Source organism: Melospiza georgiana, chromosome 4 (genome assembly GCF_028018845.1).
Source record: "Melospiza georgiana isolate bMelGeo1 chromosome 4, bMelGeo1.pri, whole genome shotgun sequence".
In the NCBI taxonomy this organism is placed as follows: Eukaryota; Metazoa; Chordata; class Aves; order Passeriformes; family Passerellidae; genus Melospiza; species Melospiza georgiana.
Genome location: NC_080433.1, coordinates 6,597,229 through 6,618,444, shown reverse-complemented (window position 1 = coordinate 6,618,444; position 21,216 = coordinate 6,597,229). Strand labels below are relative to the sequence as shown.

General features: G+C 36.0%; 1 protein-coding gene across 2 annotated transcripts in view; it reads left to right on the top strand.

The window, feature by feature from the left end:
- The window catches only part of UPF2 (UPF2 regulator of nonsense mediated mRNA decay), a 54,965-nt gene that overhangs the window by 23,657 nt on the left and 10,092 nt on the right, over positions 1–21,216 (top strand). For both annotated transcript variants that reach the window (XM_058022854.1, XM_058022855.1), the window contains exons 10-20: positions 204–317; positions 1,531–1,647; positions 6,527–6,712; positions 7,223–7,426; positions 8,153–8,428; positions 9,807–9,990; positions 12,057–12,196; positions 13,217–13,321; positions 14,311–14,409; positions 15,096–15,263; positions 19,861–20,002. In XM_058022854.1, the coding sequence (XP_057878837.1) occupies positions 204–317; positions 1,531–1,647; positions 6,527–6,712; positions 7,223–7,426; positions 8,153–8,428; positions 9,807–9,990; positions 12,057–12,196; positions 13,217–13,321; positions 14,311–14,409; positions 15,096–15,263; positions 19,861–20,002 (1,735 nt within the window). The remainder of the gene's footprint in view (positions 1–203; positions 318–1,530; positions 1,648–6,526; positions 6,713–7,222; positions 7,427–8,152; positions 8,429–9,806; positions 9,991–12,056; positions 12,197–13,216; positions 13,322–14,310; positions 14,410–15,095; positions 15,264–19,860; positions 20,003–21,216) is intronic.

The following is a 21,216-nucleotide window of genomic DNA, read 5'->3' as shown; positions in this document are numbered from 1 at the left end:
AAAAGAATTGAAAATCTTCTGAAGAAACAAGGTTGTAAGGAGGGTTTTAAGAAACCCAATGAGAAGTGAAGGTGGAGCTTGAGGAACCAAAGTGGTACCAAACACTGCTGAATTCCCAGGTTTGTTTTGTGCATGTTCAGATCAAAGTAATTTAGAAATGGGTATTTTTGAGGGCCTGCAATCAATTTCTGGCTGTTTTTTAGGTAAGAAAAAAGGACCAGATCAACATTGAAACAAAGAATAAAACTGTGAGGTTTATTGGTGAGCTCACCAAGTTTAAGATGTTCTCCAAAAACGATACTCTGCACTGTTTGAAGGTTGGTGCTGTGGTAGTCCTGTACTCCTGTGTGTGCTGACAGTGTGTCCCCATCCTGTTCCCCTTACTTACCTGCTGCTGCTACCTGAATTCATTCCATGGATGTTTTAAACCTGTGGCTGCTGTGTCTGAGGAAACTTACAGCTGCTGTAGAAGTTGGAAGGTTTTACCTCTTCTAATGGGAGGGAGGAGTATATTAAAATAAAATTCTACATTTGGACATAACCAAACTGCTCATCATTTTCTTTGGAAGTATGGCAGTCATTGCTACTTACTAATCTGCTGTACATTGTAAAACTTCCATAATGTTGATTTTAATTAATGTTTCTGTGGAGAAAATAACAGTAAGGGAGGGAAAAGCATTTCAGTTGTGCAAGGAGAGGCTTTTATGCCATTTTAGCAGGAGGTTTTGTTTGTTGAGGAGTAAAACATCTCTGGAAAGCATTAATCTGTAGGCACATCATCTCACTTTGCATGCTGATAAACATTCAAACCTTGATGTCAAGTCCCAAATTAAAAATAGATTTTAAAAAATAAAAGTGCCTTTAATAAAAGATGCTTGAGACTCACAGCTTAACATCGCTTCCTATATGAATAGTTTTTATTCAATGACTTGTTAGATATCAAAGCTGAATTCCTAAAGAAATCATAATCACTCATGATTTCACCTCTCTTGTGTATAAAATGCTGTAAAATGCAAAGCTGTGTTAATTATAGTTACTGCTTAACTGCAGACAGTGCAGTTAGGTGTGCTCTGAGGTTACTGTGCCCTTGTGCAGTGTTATTGGGTGGTGTGGGGAGAGTTTTTATGCTGGTCTTTCTAAAGGTCCTGTTCTTCTGAAGCCTAAATTTGGGGTCCATAACCTGTTCTTATAAGAATTTTTAAATGAGATGAATCTTTTGAATATTCATGGAATGGTTTGGGTTGGATGGGACCCTAAAGATCATCTGTTTCCAGCCTCCAAGACTTGGTTTCTCAGAATTCCATCCAAGTGGCCTTGAACATTTCAGGGATGGGGCATCTACAGCTTCTTTGGGCAACCTGTTCCAGGGCCTTGCCAATCCTGACATCAGATCAGTGAAATCCACTGGCATTTATTCCATAAAGAATTTAGTCCCCCAGCATTGTGTCCAGTCTGGTAGATATAACTTCATGTTTTCTGCAGCTGAAAAAGATGTTTAACAAGCTGTGCTTTCATATAAATCCATTCCAGATGCTTCTGTCAGACTTCTCTCATCACCATATTGAAATGGCATGTACCTTGCTGGAAACCTGTGGAAGATTCCTCTTCAGATCACCAGAGTCTCACCTAAGAACCAGTGTTCTTCTGGTAAGAGAAAACTTGTTGTCTTAAGGGGGAGGGTGTCATGTTCTGACTTAAATTACATCTTTCTGAAACTATTCTCTAGAGCTCCAGTTGACCTAAAACCCTTTTGATGTATTGAAAAAAAATGTAAGAAAAGGAATTCAATTTCTGAAGTAAAAAGCTGTTGCTGTTGAACTACTCTGCAACCTCATCCTCTGCAAACCCATTGTATATTGTATAATATTGTAGCTATACTTGAACATGCCTGAAATAGTGTTTGAGAGGAAAAATAGTAGTAAACAGAACCAAACATGATTTCAACTGGAAGTGAAGACATTTGTGCAAGAGGTGGTTTCTATGCCCTGTAAAATGATCTGGGGTTCTACGTGTGGAAAAAAAAAAAAGTTTCTGAAGGCACTAAGAGAAGCAGTCCTAGAAATAGAGATTGGGAATTAAGGTTAGAATTGGGATCTGTAAGTCTGGAGAAGTACTGGCAACGACTTAAAAATAACAAGAACTGAATAAATAATAACAAGAACTGAAAAATATATATACTGACTTGGGAGACAATCCTAAAACTCTCTGTCCAGGGCATGACACCAAGTCAGACATGGTTGAAGATGATCTTCAAAGACAGATTCACTTTCCCTTAACCAGTATTCTCTCTTCTTGTGCTCTAGTTAATGGGGAAGCTATTGCATATTTGGATATATTGTTGTACAATTTCTTTCCCACAAAATACTGTTTTTTTCTGAACCTCTTTGAATGTCAGAACATTTGTTGAGGTGGTGCAGTCATGAGAGGAAAGAGATGGGGAAATTAACTGCCAGTTCCTTGGCTCTTGCTTTTTGTAGCAAGTGTACTTTGTATCTTGAAAGGTTTGAATCTCAATTTTGTAAAGGTTTTCCAGCTGATGTGTTGTATTGTGAAATATATTCCTTTCCATAATCAAGGATTTTTCCCTTGAAAACTCAGTTCCATTATCTTTAAAAGACATTTTACTCATTGCTATCACTTTATGGTAGTTAATAAAAGTTTTAGAAGTCAGGAAAAATTAAATACTTATACCAGAGCTGCTTTTTGTAACTGACTGCTTCTAGTGTTGTGCATTATAAAAATGCTGACTGTTAGATTGGATTGCTGGAATCTGCTGGATGAATGCTAAACATGGCTTAACTGGGAAGTGCAAGACAAACCACAAACACTGTTTGAATTACTGAGGCTTAAAGCCTCACAAGGCTTTGGATAAGTGGTCTTTTCTTATTCATTGAGGAGCCAGGAGAAGGTGAAAGATGGCAAATAAGTTTGGACTATCTATTTATTAAGATGTAAAATAGGCTAAATAGAATTCTATTCTGCATCCATCTTAATAACTGCATTTTCTAACATTCCCCTAAAAAACCTACAGAGATTAATTTTGACTTAAATAGTCTTAAACAAATTGGATCATAGTCTTATGGTACAAGTTAGTGTGAACTGTGGAAAAGATTTCTCTCAGAGCAAGCTGATAACAATCTTGTGGTAAAAATCTAAGCAATTGTCAAGCTGATCTACTCTTATGGGTGGAATTAAGGCCTGTTGATCCTCTGAATAATTATTGGTCTTAATCTTTATTGCTGATGATGTATTTTGTAATAAGATTCCAAACAGGCTGCATGTCTCTTATTAAAGACAATGTGGCTTTGTCCTGGTGTAGAAGAAAGTCATAGTTAAGAATGGATTTTAAAAGTAATTAAGGAAAAATTACTTATTGAGAAGTAAAGTGTTCTGTAAGGGCATTGCAAATTTAGTGGCACTCAGTAACTTATTCTAGTGATCATATCCTGGTTTTGTGGAACTACTTCATGTTTTGCAGATTATTTAGAGATTCTCCTGTTATTAGGACAATGTTTATTTCTAGTAATGGTCTTCTTGGCAAATCTTTCAAATTCAGTGTCCTTTATGTAATTTAAAATACTAATGTAAAACTAGACTGGCTTTAGGATTGATCAATTGATAAAATGAATTACTTGAATTGGATTATTTGAATTGGAGCTTTGAAAGGAAGATCAGCTTCATCTTGATCTAAGTTTCTGTAACATAATTGAGTTTAAATGTCAAATTCTTGTATTATACTATTGTGGTCTGGCTGAAAGAATATTAAAAGGTTCCTGATGCATTTTTAATCATTTAACTTAGACAATTGTCTTAAGCTTGAGGGGCAGATCACTTGTGTTAGTAAATATCCAGAACTTAAGGTACACGGTGACTTCCTCCTTGGTGTGGCTGCTTTTACTGGTGCTCTTAAAACTGGGAGATGTTTGTACAGGCAGAGGCTGTGGCAAAGTAAATGCAGTTCATGAAGAACTGAGTTAATTCTCTGTAACAATAACATGCTTCCAGGAAATGAAAAATTTCCATTTGGAACTGTCAGAAGGAGTAGCAGTGCAGGTATTAAAGGGAAGCAGGAGCTGAACAGTTTCAGTATCTTGCTATAATCTGATGTTAGTTATGCTGAAATGCTTTCCAAAATTGGAATTCTCATGATGCTTAGGTTTTCATTAGTTACTACTTTCTTTTTTTTTCCTAATGGTCACGACATTTTATTTTGAAATGCTTCTGCAATATATGCTGCATGCAGAAAGATTGTGCCACTCACCAAGAAGAAAAACCCAAACAGTTTTAATATTTTAACATGGATACTTTAATGTTGTTTGTGGTCTGTTTTTATCAAAGGAAAAACAGAAACCTAATCTTCAAATGTAGTGCTTTACCTGTGTAGTTCTTCATTTCAGCCTAGAGAAATGAGGACCCAAAATAGCTGATGGGCTTAAAGCACTTTGGACCACAGGTCTTGCTTTTTTCTTCTGAATTGCATCAAGGTTTTTATCACTACAAACAGTGTAGTGTTATGATTTCTCTTTCCTGCCTGTCCATCTGATGCCTTAGCTGAAAAAGGGCTGAAACAGTTTCTTGAAATGCTGAAGATTTTAATAAGTAGAGGTTAAGACTAATACAATCCACTTACAGTGAGAACACGCTCAGGACTGCTCAAAACCTAATAAATTACAGTGATGTTGAGACTTCAGGTAGTGCATATTGTCTCTTCTGGGAAGAAACATTTAAATGATAAACTGTTATTTCCAGTATAATGTACAACTTTTTATAACAGGAAAATGCACAAATTGTGTAGATTTAGGGGGTTTAAAATGTTATTTGCAAGCCCTTTTGCCATTTTCTCTGTTCTGCTTCACTTTGACCCATTTCATTTTTCAGTTTATAGCATAGCATGATAAATGCTTTTAAGGCAGCAAAGGTCTATTTTCCCTTGATCTATCTAGAAAAGGTGAAACATTTTCAAAGGTAACATTAACATATATGACATGGTAAAGTTTGGGAATTTTCTACTCTAAGTGTTTTTTTCCCACATAAAACAATTTATGTACTCAGTTGTTATGTGCTTTTGCATCTGTTGGGTGCTTGTAGGAAAATGTGCTGCTACTGAGAGAAATTTCCCATTTGGAAAGGAACAGTCTCACAGGGAATCAAAGGAAAGACCATTTGTGTCGTGGAAAAGGTTAAGAATGAAATGCCTTAGGCTTGGTGTCAGATGGAGACCTTCCTGGTGATAGATGACTAAATCCAGGAGGAAACTTGGATTATTTGTTGGGTTACTATGTTACACAAAGCTGCTGTTCCTCACTGAATTAGCAGCTGAAACTCAGGGTTATGGAGCTCTTTGAGTGCATTGACATTTCATTTGAGCTGAAATGTCTGCCTTATAAAAGAAATTTTAAATTGTTCAGGTTTAGTGGAAAGGCCACCAGCATGAAAATAGTGAGCATGAAAAATAGTGCTTTCTCACCAGTAATCAAAGGAGGTTTAAACTCTTGGTTGGTTTATTGGACTGCATGAATTGATGTACTAATATTTGTGTGTGTGAAAGACTTCTTACATGTTAATTTTCTTTATTAGGAGTTATAAGTTACTGTGTAACCAGCCAATAAAGTTTACACAGGTCCAGTTTCCTGATGTGCCACCATAGTGTGATTTAGAGTATATAGGATCACTTACTGAATTACACCTATATATATATAATTACACAGGTGCATACTAAAAAGTATTTAATAATGGAATTAAGCTCATCCTCAACTGTAAAAATCAGCAGCTTAGAACTGCTTTTTTTTCATTCTTATACAGAAATCTTAGATAAAAGAAAATTTTAAACTCCACAAAACAAATCTTGACTTACATATCTTAAGTGAAGTATGGAGAAAAGATTTTACTAAGTGGGGAAAACAGGACAATCATGACAATTAAGCACAGTAATTAGTCTTACTTGTCTGATTTTTCCTGAAACATTACTTTATGGTAGATTCTGTTTTTCTTGCAGTCGATTCTGCTTGGGTAAACAGCAGTAATGGAGCATGGAGTAAGGAAAATTCTATCGTCTAAACCTTTGGAAATTCACATGAAACCATCAAAAATTCTCTGATGCTGATGTAAAAAGTAGATTGCCAGTCTTATGATATTTCACTGTGTTTAAGACATCAATATTGCAGCTACTTTAGTTAAATAAAATCTAGTTAAATAATGTTTTAAACAGAGTTCCTGGTAGTCTTATGAGCCATTTATCTGAAGAATAGCATTAAGATTTTGAGTTAAATCTTAAATACTTCTCTGAAACCTTTTTTGCCACAGGTGAGCCATTATAAAAATAGGGATCATAAAGAAAAATGACCATGGAAAGAGCAACACAGAACCATATATATGTACTTTGTCTTTTTTTCTCTCTACCCAAGCGTTTAACTTAGAGTAAATATGAAGAGTTGCAGAAAACTATCCCAAATGTAACTCTAAAAGCCTTTGGCTTGAACATGTGGCATGTCAGCATCTCTAACAGGTCATTTGCATTTGTTTCCAGGAACAAATGATGAGGAAAAAACAAGCAATGCATCTTGATGCACGCTATGTTACCATGGTAGAAAATGCCTATTACTACTGTAATCCCCCTCCAGCTGAAAAAACTGTGAAGAAGAAACGTCCTCCTTTGCAGGAGTATATCCGTAAGCTTCTCTACAAGGATCTCTCCAAGGTCACCACAGAGAAGGTAAATCCTTTCAAAATCTTTAATACAGTTTGTACTGAAAGTGGTGTAGTAGTAACTGTGGAAAATACTTGGGGAGGGCTATGGTTTTTCAGTTGTGAGGAATAAAATGGTTAAATTTTAATAAATTAATAAAAGGGTTTAATTTCTTTTATTGGATGCTCCAGTTGTGGACCTGTGTTCTCCACAGCATCACATGCTGAACAAAGGGAGAGTGAGATGAGAATCATTGTGTTCTGTACATTGTGTTGGGAGAGTAAGGGACAAAGGGCTTCAGTTAAATACAGACAGTAAGAGCAGGGAAATTATGGACCAGCCTTGGACAGCTTGATCAGTGGCTGGGTTATGTTCAGAAATCTTCCATAGCCACTGCAGGCCTGGAAGGTTCTGAAGGAAGAACAAGGTTGTTTGCAGGTGCTTACAGGGATTTCATCCCAGCCAAGAGAGAGGGGGGAATGACATCTTGATATTTTACCTGCTAAAATGTGAAGCTTGTCTTAAAATTTGGTTTAGGTCCTGAGACAGATGCGCAAGCTGCCTTGGCAGGATGCAGAAGTTAAGGACTATGTTATATGCTGTATGATCAACATCTGGAATGTGAAATATAATAGTATTCACTGTGTAGCCAACCTCTTAGCAGGGTTGGTCCTTTACCAGGAAGATGTGGGAATTCATGTTGTGGATGGAGTGCTAGAGGATATTCGACTAGGAATGGAGGTAAACAATCAGAATCCTTGCTGAGCTACACTCATCTACTTCTGTTGAAAGGAAAGCTAAAATAATTGTGCTTAAAGAAAGGAATCCTTGGATTCTTTTTTTTTTTTTTTTTTGTCTGGTGACTTTTCTACCTCAGTTACTTGCTTTGTATAGGTTTGTTTAAATGAATAAAATAACTGTACCCATAAAAACCCAACAAAACCAAACTAACATTACTTAAAACAATTGTTTTGCCTCCTATATCATAGAATTTATTCTTTGAGAGTGTAGACAGATTTACACAACTTCCAGTAACTTTGGAGGCCAGTCCATATTTTAAAAGCTGTTATAATTACAAGATTTCTCTGACTGAAAAGTCACCATAGATTTAGGAGTGTATGCTAAATGTATTGGACCTTGCTAGCTGACCAGCTTTCATAGCTACTTTTTAATGTTTACTTTCATGTAATGTATTTAGCCACAAATAGCCGTCTTTTATTATAAGATATTCTGTCAACTTCTTTGTACACATTTTTCCTTTGTAAAAGGTTGGTTGGGTTTGGAGTTTTTTAATTTGGTTTGGTTGGGTTTGGGCTTTTTAAATTTGGTTGGTTGGGTTTTTTCTAAGAATTTCTGTCAAAGTTTTTATATGCTTTTTTCCTTTGTAAAATGTTGATTTGGTTTGGGTTTTTAAATTTTCTGTTGTGTCTGCATGATAGTGAATTTTCTTGTTCTTTTTTGATAAAGGTTAATCAACCAAAGTTCAACCAACGGCGGATCAGCAGTGCCAAGTTTTTAGGGGAGCTTTACAATTACCGAATGGTGGAGTCAGCTGTAATATTTAGAACTCTGTATTCCTTCACCTCCTTTGGTGTGAACCCTGATGGCAGTCCTAGTCCACTGGACCCTCCAGAACATCTTTTCAGAATCAGACTTGTCTGTACTATCCTTGATACCTGTGGGCAATATTTTGACAGAGGATCCAGCAAGCGAAAACTTGATTGCTTCCTTGTATATTTTCAGGTATTCTAAATTTTATGCAGATCTGTAAAGTCCTTTAACAGGCTAATATAAGTCAGTCTGGTAGGTATTTATTTCATTGTTCTCTAGCACTGTAATTTGTAGAATCTTGTCTGTCTGGTAGCAGTTTTGGTTTCAAGTGATATGTCATGTTGAGTTATGCCAAAATGATCTGGAGGCACTCAGTGCTCACATTGGGGTTCGCTGAACTTGAAGAAGAGATTATTTAGGCTGCTGTCCTCAGCTAATGGTTTTGTAGAGAAAGAGGAGCCAGATACTTCTCAGGCATGCATGGTAAAATAATGAGAGGTATGGGCACAAGTTGCAGCAAAGAAAATTCTGACTCAATAAATGTAATGAAGTGAGGAAAAGATTCCATAATGAATGTTTAAGCACTGAAATGAGGAATTCCAGACCATGAATTTCCTGCTAAAACTTACTGGATTTAATTTATTTTTATTTCTGCTTTTCTCTATAATTTATACTAAAACAAGAGTATTAAAAATTTTAAATTAAGATGATAACTTATTTCAGACCTTAAGGATACAAATCACTCATCTGCATGCAAGGTATAAAATGGTGTTTTGAAGTACAGAACCTCAGAATGGTTTGGGTTGGAAGGGACCTCAAGGATCACCTTGTTCAAACCCCCTGCCATGGGCAGGGACACCTCCCACTAGACCAGGCTGCTCACAGTATTACATGGTCTAATTTTTAAATGCAAAAATAAATGTTTTGTGGAAAACGCCATTATATTCCTGTTACACATAATAATTTCACTAAACCTTCCTCTTGAGCATGTCATCTTTTAAGTAAGATTCTGTTACTAATACTTCATTTTCAGATGCAGTTTTTGCAGCACCTTGGTTCTCAAGTTCTACTGTTAGGTTCACTTAAAATCAGCATTAATTTTTTACAGTGTCACTGTAAGAGGTTTATGTGAATTTATTGTAAAGCAAACTGGATAAGGCAGTTGAAGCTGGCTGCAGTCTTGGGATATTTTTATGATGTTTTCTCCCTTTCCCCATAATATGCCTTTGGGGAAATGAATTTTCTTGAAAATATTTGGGGAATGGAATCAAAAGCTGGCTGATTGTTAAATGGTCATCTCTTGTAGAAGGAGTTTACCATGGGAAGGCCCTTTCTTGTCAGGGCTTTTTTGTTCAGTCTTCATACTTATAACAGTAATTACAATTCTTAATGTTTATCAACCAAGTTTTAGTGCTATCAAAATATCTAATAGTTGTATGAAACAGGAGAGTTGTGACATGAAAGCTTTTGCATTTTTTACTGTACAAACATAACATTTTAAACTTCATAACTTAAATGGCTTTATAAACATCAGTGTGCCTATAATTGATTTCAATATTTGGTGTTCTAGCGCTATGTGTGGTGGAAAAAAAGTCTGGATGTTTGGACAAAAGAGCACCCTTTTCCTATAGACATAGACTATATGATCAGTGATACCCTGGAACTGCTGAGACCAAAGATAAAGCTCTGCAATTCTCTGGAAGAAGCTGTCAGACAGGTGCAAGACTTGGAACGAGAATTCTTAATAAAATTGGGTAAGAAAATGTGCAAGGGAAGTTGGGTGTTTTTTACAATTCCTGTAGTTCTTAAAATTGTCTCTTTATGTTGGTAATAGGTAACTTGTTATTGTTATGATCATTTATTCTCATGATAGAAACATTTTTGTACCTTTTTTGCATATTTCTTTCTAATCTTACCATACAAAATCTCTATAACTCTAAAGTAATAGATGTTGTAAAAAATAGTCAGTTTGAATACTCTTTATATAATAGTATTTGGAGAGCAGAAGTGTGTGTATATGTATTAATTTATGGAGTCATATGGTGCAAGTTATGAGGAAGAAAATCATTAATTTAATCAGAAAAATGTAGTAATCACACTAATTTCAGGAAAAAACAGTTGGACTGGCAGCACAGCTCATTTGAAAATATTCTGATTAGTGAGTATTTAAACAGTTATCATCATATTAACCTTTAAACCTATTGTTCATGTCCATTCTTAGAAAGTGTTGGATACTGCTGTACTCATTGTTAAATGGAGTTCTTATCTAACATGCCATTTTTATTTGAAAACAAGCTTGTTCATTAAAAGAGTTTATATGTAAATTTTACACTTATAAAGTGTTAATTAGAGCACTTCACCTACTTGGACACATTCAGTTTTTAAGAATAATCCTTTCATTCAGTGAGATGAGTATGTCTAAAAGCCACATAAAAGGTTGCAACTTCTATTTTTAGGAGAAACTTTTTTTAAAATAATGCTCTTTATTTAATTGACATGCCTTGAAATTCCCTATGTAGTAACTGAAAAGCAGATTAGAATTCCCCTCTGATGTGATCTAAACTCATGGTTTTCATGCTCTCAAAATGACAACCAAGAAGAAATATATGAGTTATATAAATGATAATATTCTTTTGAAAGGTACTCAGCACTTCCTCCCTACAAATAACAGGAGCTTGACAAAACTTTGCTCTGATGGCTGACCCTAAGTGCAGCTGGTCTAATGTTAAGAAGGAATGGCAGCCTGAATAGTGACTGTGTTGACTCCTCAGTAAATTCCTGGAGAAACTTGTGGTGTAGAAGTCTGACATCAGGATTAAGTGGCTTTGTCAATTAAGAAAAGAAAAAAAAAGAATGTATAAGAACAGTAGTGTATGCTGGATGACATAAGCATTGCAGTAGTCATTCTCTAAAAACAGATCTTAATTCTTTTCCTGAATCAGAACCATGCTCAATTCTTAAATACATTTTGACTGAAATTTATATCTAAGATTAAACTGGATGCTGAAACACTGGAAAAAGCTAGGACTAATTTTTCACTTCTGTAGAAATGAATACAGAATATTGATATTGGTATCAATATTACTGGTACAGATAATGGTATTAGACTGAAGGATGCCTTACTGAAAGAAAGGAGATATTTGTGTTTGATATTTTACACACAAAGTAAATTAAAACATCTTGAGGGGCAGAAGGCAAGCAGGTCAGCAAGAGAAACTGCCAGATGAGCTAAACACTCAGTGTAAGAATGTCAGACCTGTCTGCAAGGAGCATGAGCACACCAGGCAGTACTTGTGGAAGGGACTGTGCTGTCCCAGAGATTTCATACAGGCACCTACATCCTCAGGGCTTCAAGCACAGCCTCAGCATTAGGAGGGGGTCATAAAGGTTTATTATAGGCTGAGAAAATTGTTGTTTGGAAACTGTTAATTGACAGTAGAGGGAAGTACAGCAAAGACTTCAGGGGCTTCATGTCTCTGATTCTGCTGATTTTGTGCAGCCTCTGTAGTTTGGAACTCAGATTTTGTTGTGTGTGTCAGTAGGGCCCACATTTAGTGTGAGGATGTTTTGAGGCAGTTTGTGCAGCTTCTTCTGTTCTCTGGGAGATTTCAAACATTTCTCCCTAAGGTTTTTCTCTTTTTCTGACAGGACATTATTACCCTTTATGTCTAAGCTAACTATATAGGAAATGTTTCATTCATTCAGATATTATAAGTTTTAGTGCTCAGTGACAATGGACTTTTGATGTGATCTTCCACATATAACTTCAGTGGTTATATGTGTTCTAATGTTCTAAATCTTTCTCTTTTCCAAATTTCAGGAATTGTGAATGACAAAGATTCCAAGGATTCCATTACAGAAGGAGAGAATTTGGAAGAGGATGAAGAAGAGGAGGAAGGTGGAGCAGAGACAGAGGAACAATCTGGAAATGAAAGTGAAGTAAATGAGCCTGAAGAAGAGGTGAGCTTAATCATTACCTTGCCTCATGTAAAAGTGATTTTCTTTGCTTGTTGCTTTCTGAAGCCCTTCTAAGTCAGAGCTAGCAGGTGAAATCTGGGTGTGCACAGCCCAGTCAGTACTGTGAGGATATTCCCATCCCAGTTCTGTCTATGTGGAAAACTGAGGGTCTGAGGCTTATTCCTTATTTTGGCAGAAATTTGAACCTGACAGCTTTGCTCAGGGTATGTGCTGCTTCTCAGCAAGAAGATACCTTCAGCTTTTGGCATGAAAAAAACTCACTTTCAGATGACTTTCTTTATCTGTTTTAGAAGCAAATGTATTGACTAAATGTCAAAGCAGTCATTAGGAAAAAATAACAGGTGTTCAGAGTATGTCTATGCAATATGAATAAATAAAAGATTTATGGAGCATAAAGCCTTCCCTGTTTACTGTGCTAATAATATTTTCAATCAAAACTGGTGGAGCCAATAAAAAAACCCACAAGTACATAGAAATTCTGATTTGTCACTATGACACAGCAAAGCTGACGTGATAATGTTATTGTTACAAGAAAATGAGTTCATCAAGGAAATACAGATCAGCTTTTCTCCATATGCTTGGGCTGGTTGATTTATTAATAAGCTTTCTTTCAATAGATGTCTCTCAGCCTTGAAGGTCCTGAAGTTTGTGCCTTCACCCAAAAATGAGTATCAATAGAATCAGAAACAGTTGCAGCATGAGGAGGGCACCTCTGGAGATCTTTGTATTTCCCTTCTTTGAACTTGATGAGTTCTTGCCAGTCCATTCCTCCAGCTTGTGCAGTTCCCTCTGAGTGGCAGCATGGAACAGCCACCAGTGCCAGTTTTCTGCTGAACATTTGTGAAATTAGTAATAAAGCTGAGTTCAGACTGAAACATTAAATAAAAACCAAACAAATTTACAAAGATTTAACTAAGCAACATGAAGAGTTTAGGAAAATGTTTGAGGAACCAGCTGTCTTTCTTGTTTAAAATAATCAGCAGTTAACATTGAATATTTCAGGAGGGCTCTGACAATGAGGAAGAAGAGGGTGAAGAAGAGGAGGAAGAGAACACTGATTATCTTACAGACTCCAATAAGGAAAATGAAACTGATGAGGAGAATACAGTATGTATTGAGCTGGAGATAAGTGAATTGAATTTGCATCTTTGGTTTTCTTTACTCAATGTTTTTGCCAGTGCTGCTCATAACATATCTGGAAAAATACAGCAAAAACACTTCCTGCTATTCTTTCAAATACATTTTATAGCTTATTTTCATGTATGCATACTTTGGTTATTACCTTTTGAAAATTTTTATGCTGTCAAATTTGCTACAACTAGTTTTCTTAAGACTGGGAGCTTTCACAGGTACCTAGACTGGAAAATATTGTGTAAATGATGGTTTTGCAATGCCAGCAATAGTAACAAATACAACAAGGTAAACCAAGATCTCAAAACAGAAAAGGAGACAAGCCAAAAAATGTGAAATTCCTACAATACAAATTTGGGGTTGACAGATCCACTAAAACAGTTCCACTACATCTCAAAACAGAAAAGGAGAAAAGCCAAGAAATACGAAATTCCTACAACACAAATTTGGGATTGACAGATTATAATGTTTGCAGCTAAAGAGCCCACCTGGCTGAGCCTGAATTACACTTACATAGTAAGGAAATAATGAACATTATAGAACAATGTGTTGTGGTGCTGGCTTCTGACATTTTTGTTGTCATGTTGTGCTTTCCAAAAAAATTGAAGGGTAGCCTTTGCCCTGAAAATATCATCTAACTTTATGGACCTAATGGAAAATTGAATTAGAGTAGGTGTGTTAATGATAGAGACTTTTTTTTTATTGTTGCCACATCTTGTATGTGTCCATGTACCTGCACACACACACACAGAGTCTGTCAGAATATTATGAGTGACCATAAATCAGGAAATAATGCCTTTCAAAAAAACAATCAAGGCTGAAAACTTCCTTAGAAAAATTTCATTCTATAAATCTTTTGCTTGTGTATGACATAGAAGCAATAAGGATATTTTCCACTTACTTCTAGACTGAATATTCCTATTTCTGAAACTAATGTAATGGATGATTTTTTCCCATTGCAATAGGAAGTAATGATTAAAGGAGGAGGACTGAAGCATGTCCCTTGTGCAGAGGATGAGGACTTCATTCAGGCCTTGGATAAAATGATGCTGGAAAATCTTCAGGTATAAATAGTTATTTTCTTAATTTGATGTACAGCTAAGTGTAGTTGATTTTTTTCTTAAAGTAAATAAGTGATTAATGCTTAGGTCACCATATTAAAGGAATGAAGACTTTTTTTCCTTTGTTTTGGCCTCTTCTCTGAAGATGATTTGTTTGGCTTTTAGTAAAATAGCTGTTACTTGTATTGTTTGCCCAGTGAATACATGATACACTGACATATATTTTACAGAATGAGTAAGGAGTGCATCAGATACTGTACAAAACTTCTGACTTAATCTTAGGTTTTAATAGGTTTAAAATGCAGATACATTTAAATTTGCATAAGCTTTTTAGTACTTTGTTTTCTTAGTCACATCTGGTAAATATTTCAGTACTGAGTGTAGCAATCCCTGTATAATAAATGTATTAATAAGATGTACAAAAAAATAATCTTGAATGAAGAATGTACATTCTACAGTGTGTCTCATCAGGTCTCTAGATTTCTTTCCCTAAGAGATTGCCCTGTAATTTTCTTCTTCACAAGCAAGGAAAACAAAAGGAAAATAAAGTAAGCCTAATAAATGTAGTGATATATATCTTCATTTTCCTGGAAGGTTAAACCTTTTCTCAGTTGTGAAAATATGAAAGTTGCCAGCCTGAGCGACTGCGTCAGCATCTGATCATTTATAGAATTCACTTTTTTTCATAGCAAAGGAGTGGTGAATCTGTTAAAGTGCACCAGTTGGATGTTGCTATTCCTCTGCATCTCAAAAGTCAGCTGAAGAAGGGCCCCCCACTTGGAGGTGGGGAAGGAGAGGCAGAGTCTGGGGACACAATGCCATTTGTCATGTTAACAAGAAAAGGCAACAAACAGCAGGTAAGGTATAGATACTGTTTAAATAAATAAAAACTTTTCACTTCAAAAAAAGTAACACAGAATTTTTTATTTCTTCTTTCATTTCTCAAAATCAAATACAGACAGTTTCATTTTGACACATGGAAAGTACCATGTATAATTTCTTGGAATTCTAGGTTGTTAATAGAAATGATGTAGAAAAATTCTGTGGTCAGATTATACCATTACTATTTACATTTGATGATTCCACCAGTAGGTCAGTGGTATGTCTTGCATGTATTTTAGATATAGTTGTGGAAGATGAAGAGATGTGGTTGGTGAACTGCCACTGAACATTGAAAGGACTAGAAAGAAAAAGAAATATTCCAGAATCTTTAAGATTCTGCAGCTTTTCCTGAAAACATTTTCAGCTTTAAATCAAGATATATGATCGTTGCTAAGTTCTATTTCCTAAGTAACTGCCACTTGGCTGAATTTATTCAACTTGCAAAAAGAAAAAAAGTCATTATCCCTGAAGACACTGTTAGGAGACTATTCCAGAATGCATGGAGTGAATCTCTTAAAGGAAAATCAGGTTGATAAAACAAACTAACTCCTTGCTTCATGCAGCTAAGCTGTATGTTAGTCTTGGCTCTTCTCTCCAATGTATGTTTGAATTTTCCTAGCTCAGCAAATGCACAGTACACAAATCTGTACCTAACACATTCCACATGGATTTCTTGTCATGGTTTAGGGCTTTTAAAGAAATCATTTCATTTTGGTTGTATATTTGATGAAAATTAATTACTCTGAATTTATATGGGAAGCATACCTAAGAAATTGTTTCATACCATCTATCTGAGCATTTCAAGTGTTTAGATCCATGTCATTGCTTGTTTTTTACATTTGTTACCTAAATTTATACACCCCAATGCTGTTGGGGTGTATAAACCTGGAGTAGGCTCCTTCTCTCCATTCATATGAAACACATTTCAAAAATCCATGTAGAAAGTGGTTTTTCTGTTTTCCTGGAACTTCAGTGTGGTATACAAAGTTCTACAAAAGCTCTGAGTGGGACATTTTTAACTGTGGTAGTTGGTCTGACAAGGGGTTTAAAAGAACTCCATTTTTAAAAAAAAATGTTGTTTAGCTTTTTCAGGATAATTTACTAGGAGTATCTGTAGTTACAAGGGTTTTTGAATCTTCATATTCCATTTAAAGGGGAAAGTATTGCAGAAATGTAACTTAGAAAGAAAGCAGAACTTGTTCAGGAGTTTTCCCTGCTCCTCCCCCAATATTTGGTTTTTGGAGTAGGCTCTTCCTGCCAAAACTCCTCTCAGTGTTTCTAGAAATGTAGAAAACAGTTGCTTTATAGACTACTTCAGCTCTTGAATTAATGAAAGGCTTCTTTGTCCATAGTTCTGTATTCAGGAAAAAAATGTGTTTTAGTACAGAGTTTTAATAGAAAAATAAGCAGGAAAAAGAGGTGGAGTTGAAAAGAAAATAATTATTTCTTCTTACGATGCTTTATTTTAAATCTGCATAAGCAGAATGTGCAGTGAGTTTTAAAGTGATTCACTGTTAAGTTATAGCTATAAACTTTCAGATTTTTCAAACAGTTAAAAGAAGTTTACAGCAACCTAGGAAGCTGTAAGTAACTTCATCTGCACAGCCACCAGAGTGATAAATGACATCAGCCTACTTGTTTGCTCTGCTGGTAATGATTTCAGTCTCTGTGTTCTTTGTCAGTGGTGCTCCTGAAACAAGAAATGTTAATAAAATGGAATGTGCTGTGCTTCCTTCCCAGGGGTAACATTGGTAGTGGAGTCCCATTGCCAAATACTCAGTTGACATGTCAGTGTCCACCCAGATTTTAGTGCAGCAATGACAAGTAGTTTTTTTAAAGTAATACAAGAGCAACTGATTGGTATTTACCAGCTGCATAAATCCAAATTAATGGTCATTGCAGGCTGATAGTGACAAGACACCATATTTTTTCCTCAAAACACTTTATTTTAGCCTCAAAACTTTGAAAATCCACCCAGATTTTAGTGCAGCATTGACAAGTAGACTTTTGGAAGTAATACAAGAGCAACTGATTGGTATTTACCAGCTGCATAAATCCAAATTAATGGTCATTGCAGGCTGATAGTGACAAGACATCATATTTTATCCTCAAAACTTAGAAAACTAGTAGCAGTAGAACCTAACATGGTTATTTGAAATTAAGATGATGGCATTGTGATTTATCCATGGTCCATGACAGAGCAAGGGGAAATAAAGTTGGGATCATAAGGGATCAGAGCTGAGCTGTATCTAATATAATTTGGTGTTTCTGAATCAGAAGTTTTATGCCAGGTAGGTATGAACTGAAATGAGATACAGACAGTAAAAAGAAAGTCAAGAAATGTGGTTACTGCCTAAGACAAAAGATTACCTTCCCTTTGAAAGATTTTTAGCAAGGCTTCATAAAAGAATGATAATATCCATGGAATGGTCAAATCTCTCCCTGAATGTGAAATTTTTTATATCATTTATATCTTCATGTCTTTATCTCATGGCACTTTTATAAAATTTGTGGTCTAGTCTTCTAAATAATGATTTTTTTTATTCAGTTTGACATGCTTTAGAGAGAAATCCTCCATCCTGCCCCCATCTCACAGATTTGAGAAGAGTTTTTGATACACCTTTTCACTATTTGCAAATAGGAAATGTTTCAGTTGTTCAGTAATCATCATATCCTGTAGTAATTGTCATCAGTGACTTGATTTCAGGTGGCAGCTGATTGCCTTGAGATAGTGACTCAGTGGTGTTTTGTTAATTGCCAGGCTGTTGTTTTTCTGGATCTGTTTCTCTCATTTTCACCCTTCTATAGTTCAGTTTCCTTTTTCTACTTTAAGCATCCTGTCTGAAAACACCAATCCCATTTAGCTGATAAATCTATAGAACAGAGAACATATAAAGGCCACATTAAAATGGATGAGGAGCTTAATGGTGAAGCTGAGGAATGATTTTTATCATGAAATGCTGCTAATGGATTAGTTATTTGTGTAGTTTACCTGAAGTTCAGTTGATGATATCTGGGAACCTGCACAGCCTGCTCAGCAATAAGTAACCAGAGCTTACTCTGCTCTTGGAATTTCAACTTCCATTTTTGTTCCTCTGCACACCTTAATAACAAGCTCATATTTATGTTCAATATAATATGCTATTACCCTCATCCCAACCCCCAAAAAATCTCATCTTGTAGTTGGTAGGGTTTAGGGATTTACTGTACCCAAGTTTTTCTCAGATCTTTACAAGAGTCTGTCTGTACTGTTTCAAAGGCAGTTTATTTTCCAGTGCTTCATCTGAGTCTTCTCACACTCAACACTGCTGCCAGTGGGGCTTTGCTCTCTGATATACCTTGAGACTCTTTAGTGATTATTGCATTAAATACCAACCCCAGGTGGTGAGGATTTTGCTTTTACTCTAAATCTTCTCAGCAGAGGTTTTGATAATTTCTCTCTCTGCAGCTTTTGACAGTGTAACAGAAAAGAACACTTAGGAATTTACTTCTGTTTCTTTGGGAATAGATCTCCCATGAGGAGTAACAAGGAGCAGGATTCAGAGTAGTTCATGGAATATTGAGAGTGATTGTCCTTAAATGCATTATCCTTCTTATGGCATAGAAATACTTATTTCTAATGGACATGGAGTTGAAGGAGGAAGAGAGGTTGTTCTAAATGTTTGCAAACTTTAGCATTAAGGATTTTCTTAGAACTGTTGTTTCAGTTGTGGATAAGATTAAGAATTATTTCTCTGTTCTGGAACAATTGTAAAAAAATAGATATCTAGAAGTAACAAATTGGATTTTCTGGGGAGAAAGAGATCACCTTCCCTACACCTTCCTGAGAATATCAGCTGGATTTCCAGAGAGAGGGTACTTCTGTGGGAGTGCCAAGCTTACCTGGTGTGCCTTATGGCAAATCAGATAATGGGTTTAAATCAGAATGTGTGGTGGGCACATTTGGGTATGGGGGAGGAGGAAAAGTTTAATCTGACACCATGATTGTCTCTAGACTAAGAAGAAGCACTGGGAAGCCAGAGTTATTCTTAAAAAGAAATGTACTGGCCAGAGAATTCCAGGGAATGTGCGAAATGCTTGAAGTATTTTTCCTCTGTTATCACAAGGGGTAGTAGTAGATGTTCTGCTCAGGGGGCTTCATCTCTTTGAAGGAAGAGACTGAGGAGGGAGATGCAGCTTTCTGGACCAGCTGTGGTGCTTTTAGCTCAAGACCAGGGCAATTCCCTGTGGGCAAATCAGCTGTTATGAAAACAAGAAATAAAGCACATGGCTGTGCCTTCCTAGGGAAAGACAGTCAGGTTTTGTTCATGTGAATACTGTGTGTTATAGGTTTTGAACTCAGCCTTTTTTGTGTGTTCTGTGTCTTTAGCAGCTCTTGCATTTTCTTATGCTCCTTAATGTGAAATGGAGGTTCAAAACAAACCAACAACACACTTCACAGTAGGAACTTCTGTAGAAAGTACCTCATTGAAATAACCTAGAAATAACCATAGCATTTCTCTATTTTGGATTGTTTTGTGTTGGTTGGGTTTTTTTCTCTGATGGCACTTAAAAACTTCTTTTCATTTGCAGTTTAAGATCCTAAATGTACCAATGTCTTCCCAACTTGCTGCAAACCATTGGAACCAGCAGCAAGCAGAACAGGAGGAGAGAATGAGGATGAAAAAGCTCACTTTGGATATCAATGAACGGCAGGAACAAGAGGACTATCAAGGTAAGAAAATCACCAAGGACTGAGTTTTTATTCTCAGGAGAACCTTTGTGGATCTGCAGAAAGCATTATTTGTGATGATTAGCAGCTGAAGTTCTAATTATTGATTTGCAGTCCTTATGGAAAACCTGTATTTTAGTTTTAGTCATTTATTGTTTCCTCCCTGGTCTTTATACTTGAAGAAGTTTTTGTAGCTGTTCCATGAAAAGGAATTTTCAAATGGGTCTCAAATTTCAGCATTTTCATTTATTCTGGGAAAGGGGAAGAACTGAGCTTGTCCTTTAAAATTAAGGTAATGCAAAATCAATGTGATGTTTACTGCAAGGCAATTGAGTTGGATACAAGATGAATTCGGTGTAATTTAAGCTCTGCTTATAAACTATTAATAAGTGTTTTAGATATTAGTAATATTTAGACTCCTTAGTCTTGCAAGTCCTGAGGTAATCTTCACCAGAGAACTATAAAATGTTACCTCAGCTTCAGTTTGTAAAGGTTCTAGGAGACCTCAAATCTGGAGCATAAGCATATATTAACAAAGTGAGGGATTTTTACAGATTACATGATTAATTTATGTATTGAAGACAGGCAAATCAGGCACTTTGGAACCTGGGCAGATGGAAGCAAACAGTTCATGCAACAGATCCTACAGTCCCCAGACAGGTGCACCTCATGTGTTTAGTTGTTGGGTGGTTTGTTTTGGGTTGTGCTTTTCTTCAGATTCCACTTCCCTCTGCTTACTCAGATAGTAAACAAAGCCAGACCAATAAAGCTGATGTCTTATGTTACTGTTTCCATTTAACATCTCAGAAGTTTTTGCTCTGCTTCTTTTTGTAAAGGTGTTGTAGTCTGGTGGTAATCACAGTGTAAGTAGTTAATTAGCAGGAAATCTCATTTAAGGCATTTAGTGAAAGGTCATTGTTCATCAAGAAGTGGGAAATTAAAGCAGTTTTAATTTTAAAACATTATGGAATCCAGTACTTCTTGCAGAACTTCTATAGTACCAGAACTAAACTTGTAATTGTAGAAAGGAGTATATTCCAGAGAGAATGTTTGCAGAGCTCTGAAGTGGTAACACAATATATTCTTAGTGTAAAACATGGTAATTAGCAGAAACTTTCCTGAGACACTCTGCTCTTACAAAGCCCACTTGTGAGAAAGGTGGAGAGAGACTCTAGAATTAGACATTTTAGTGCTTCTCTCAGACTTGTTCTGGGTTT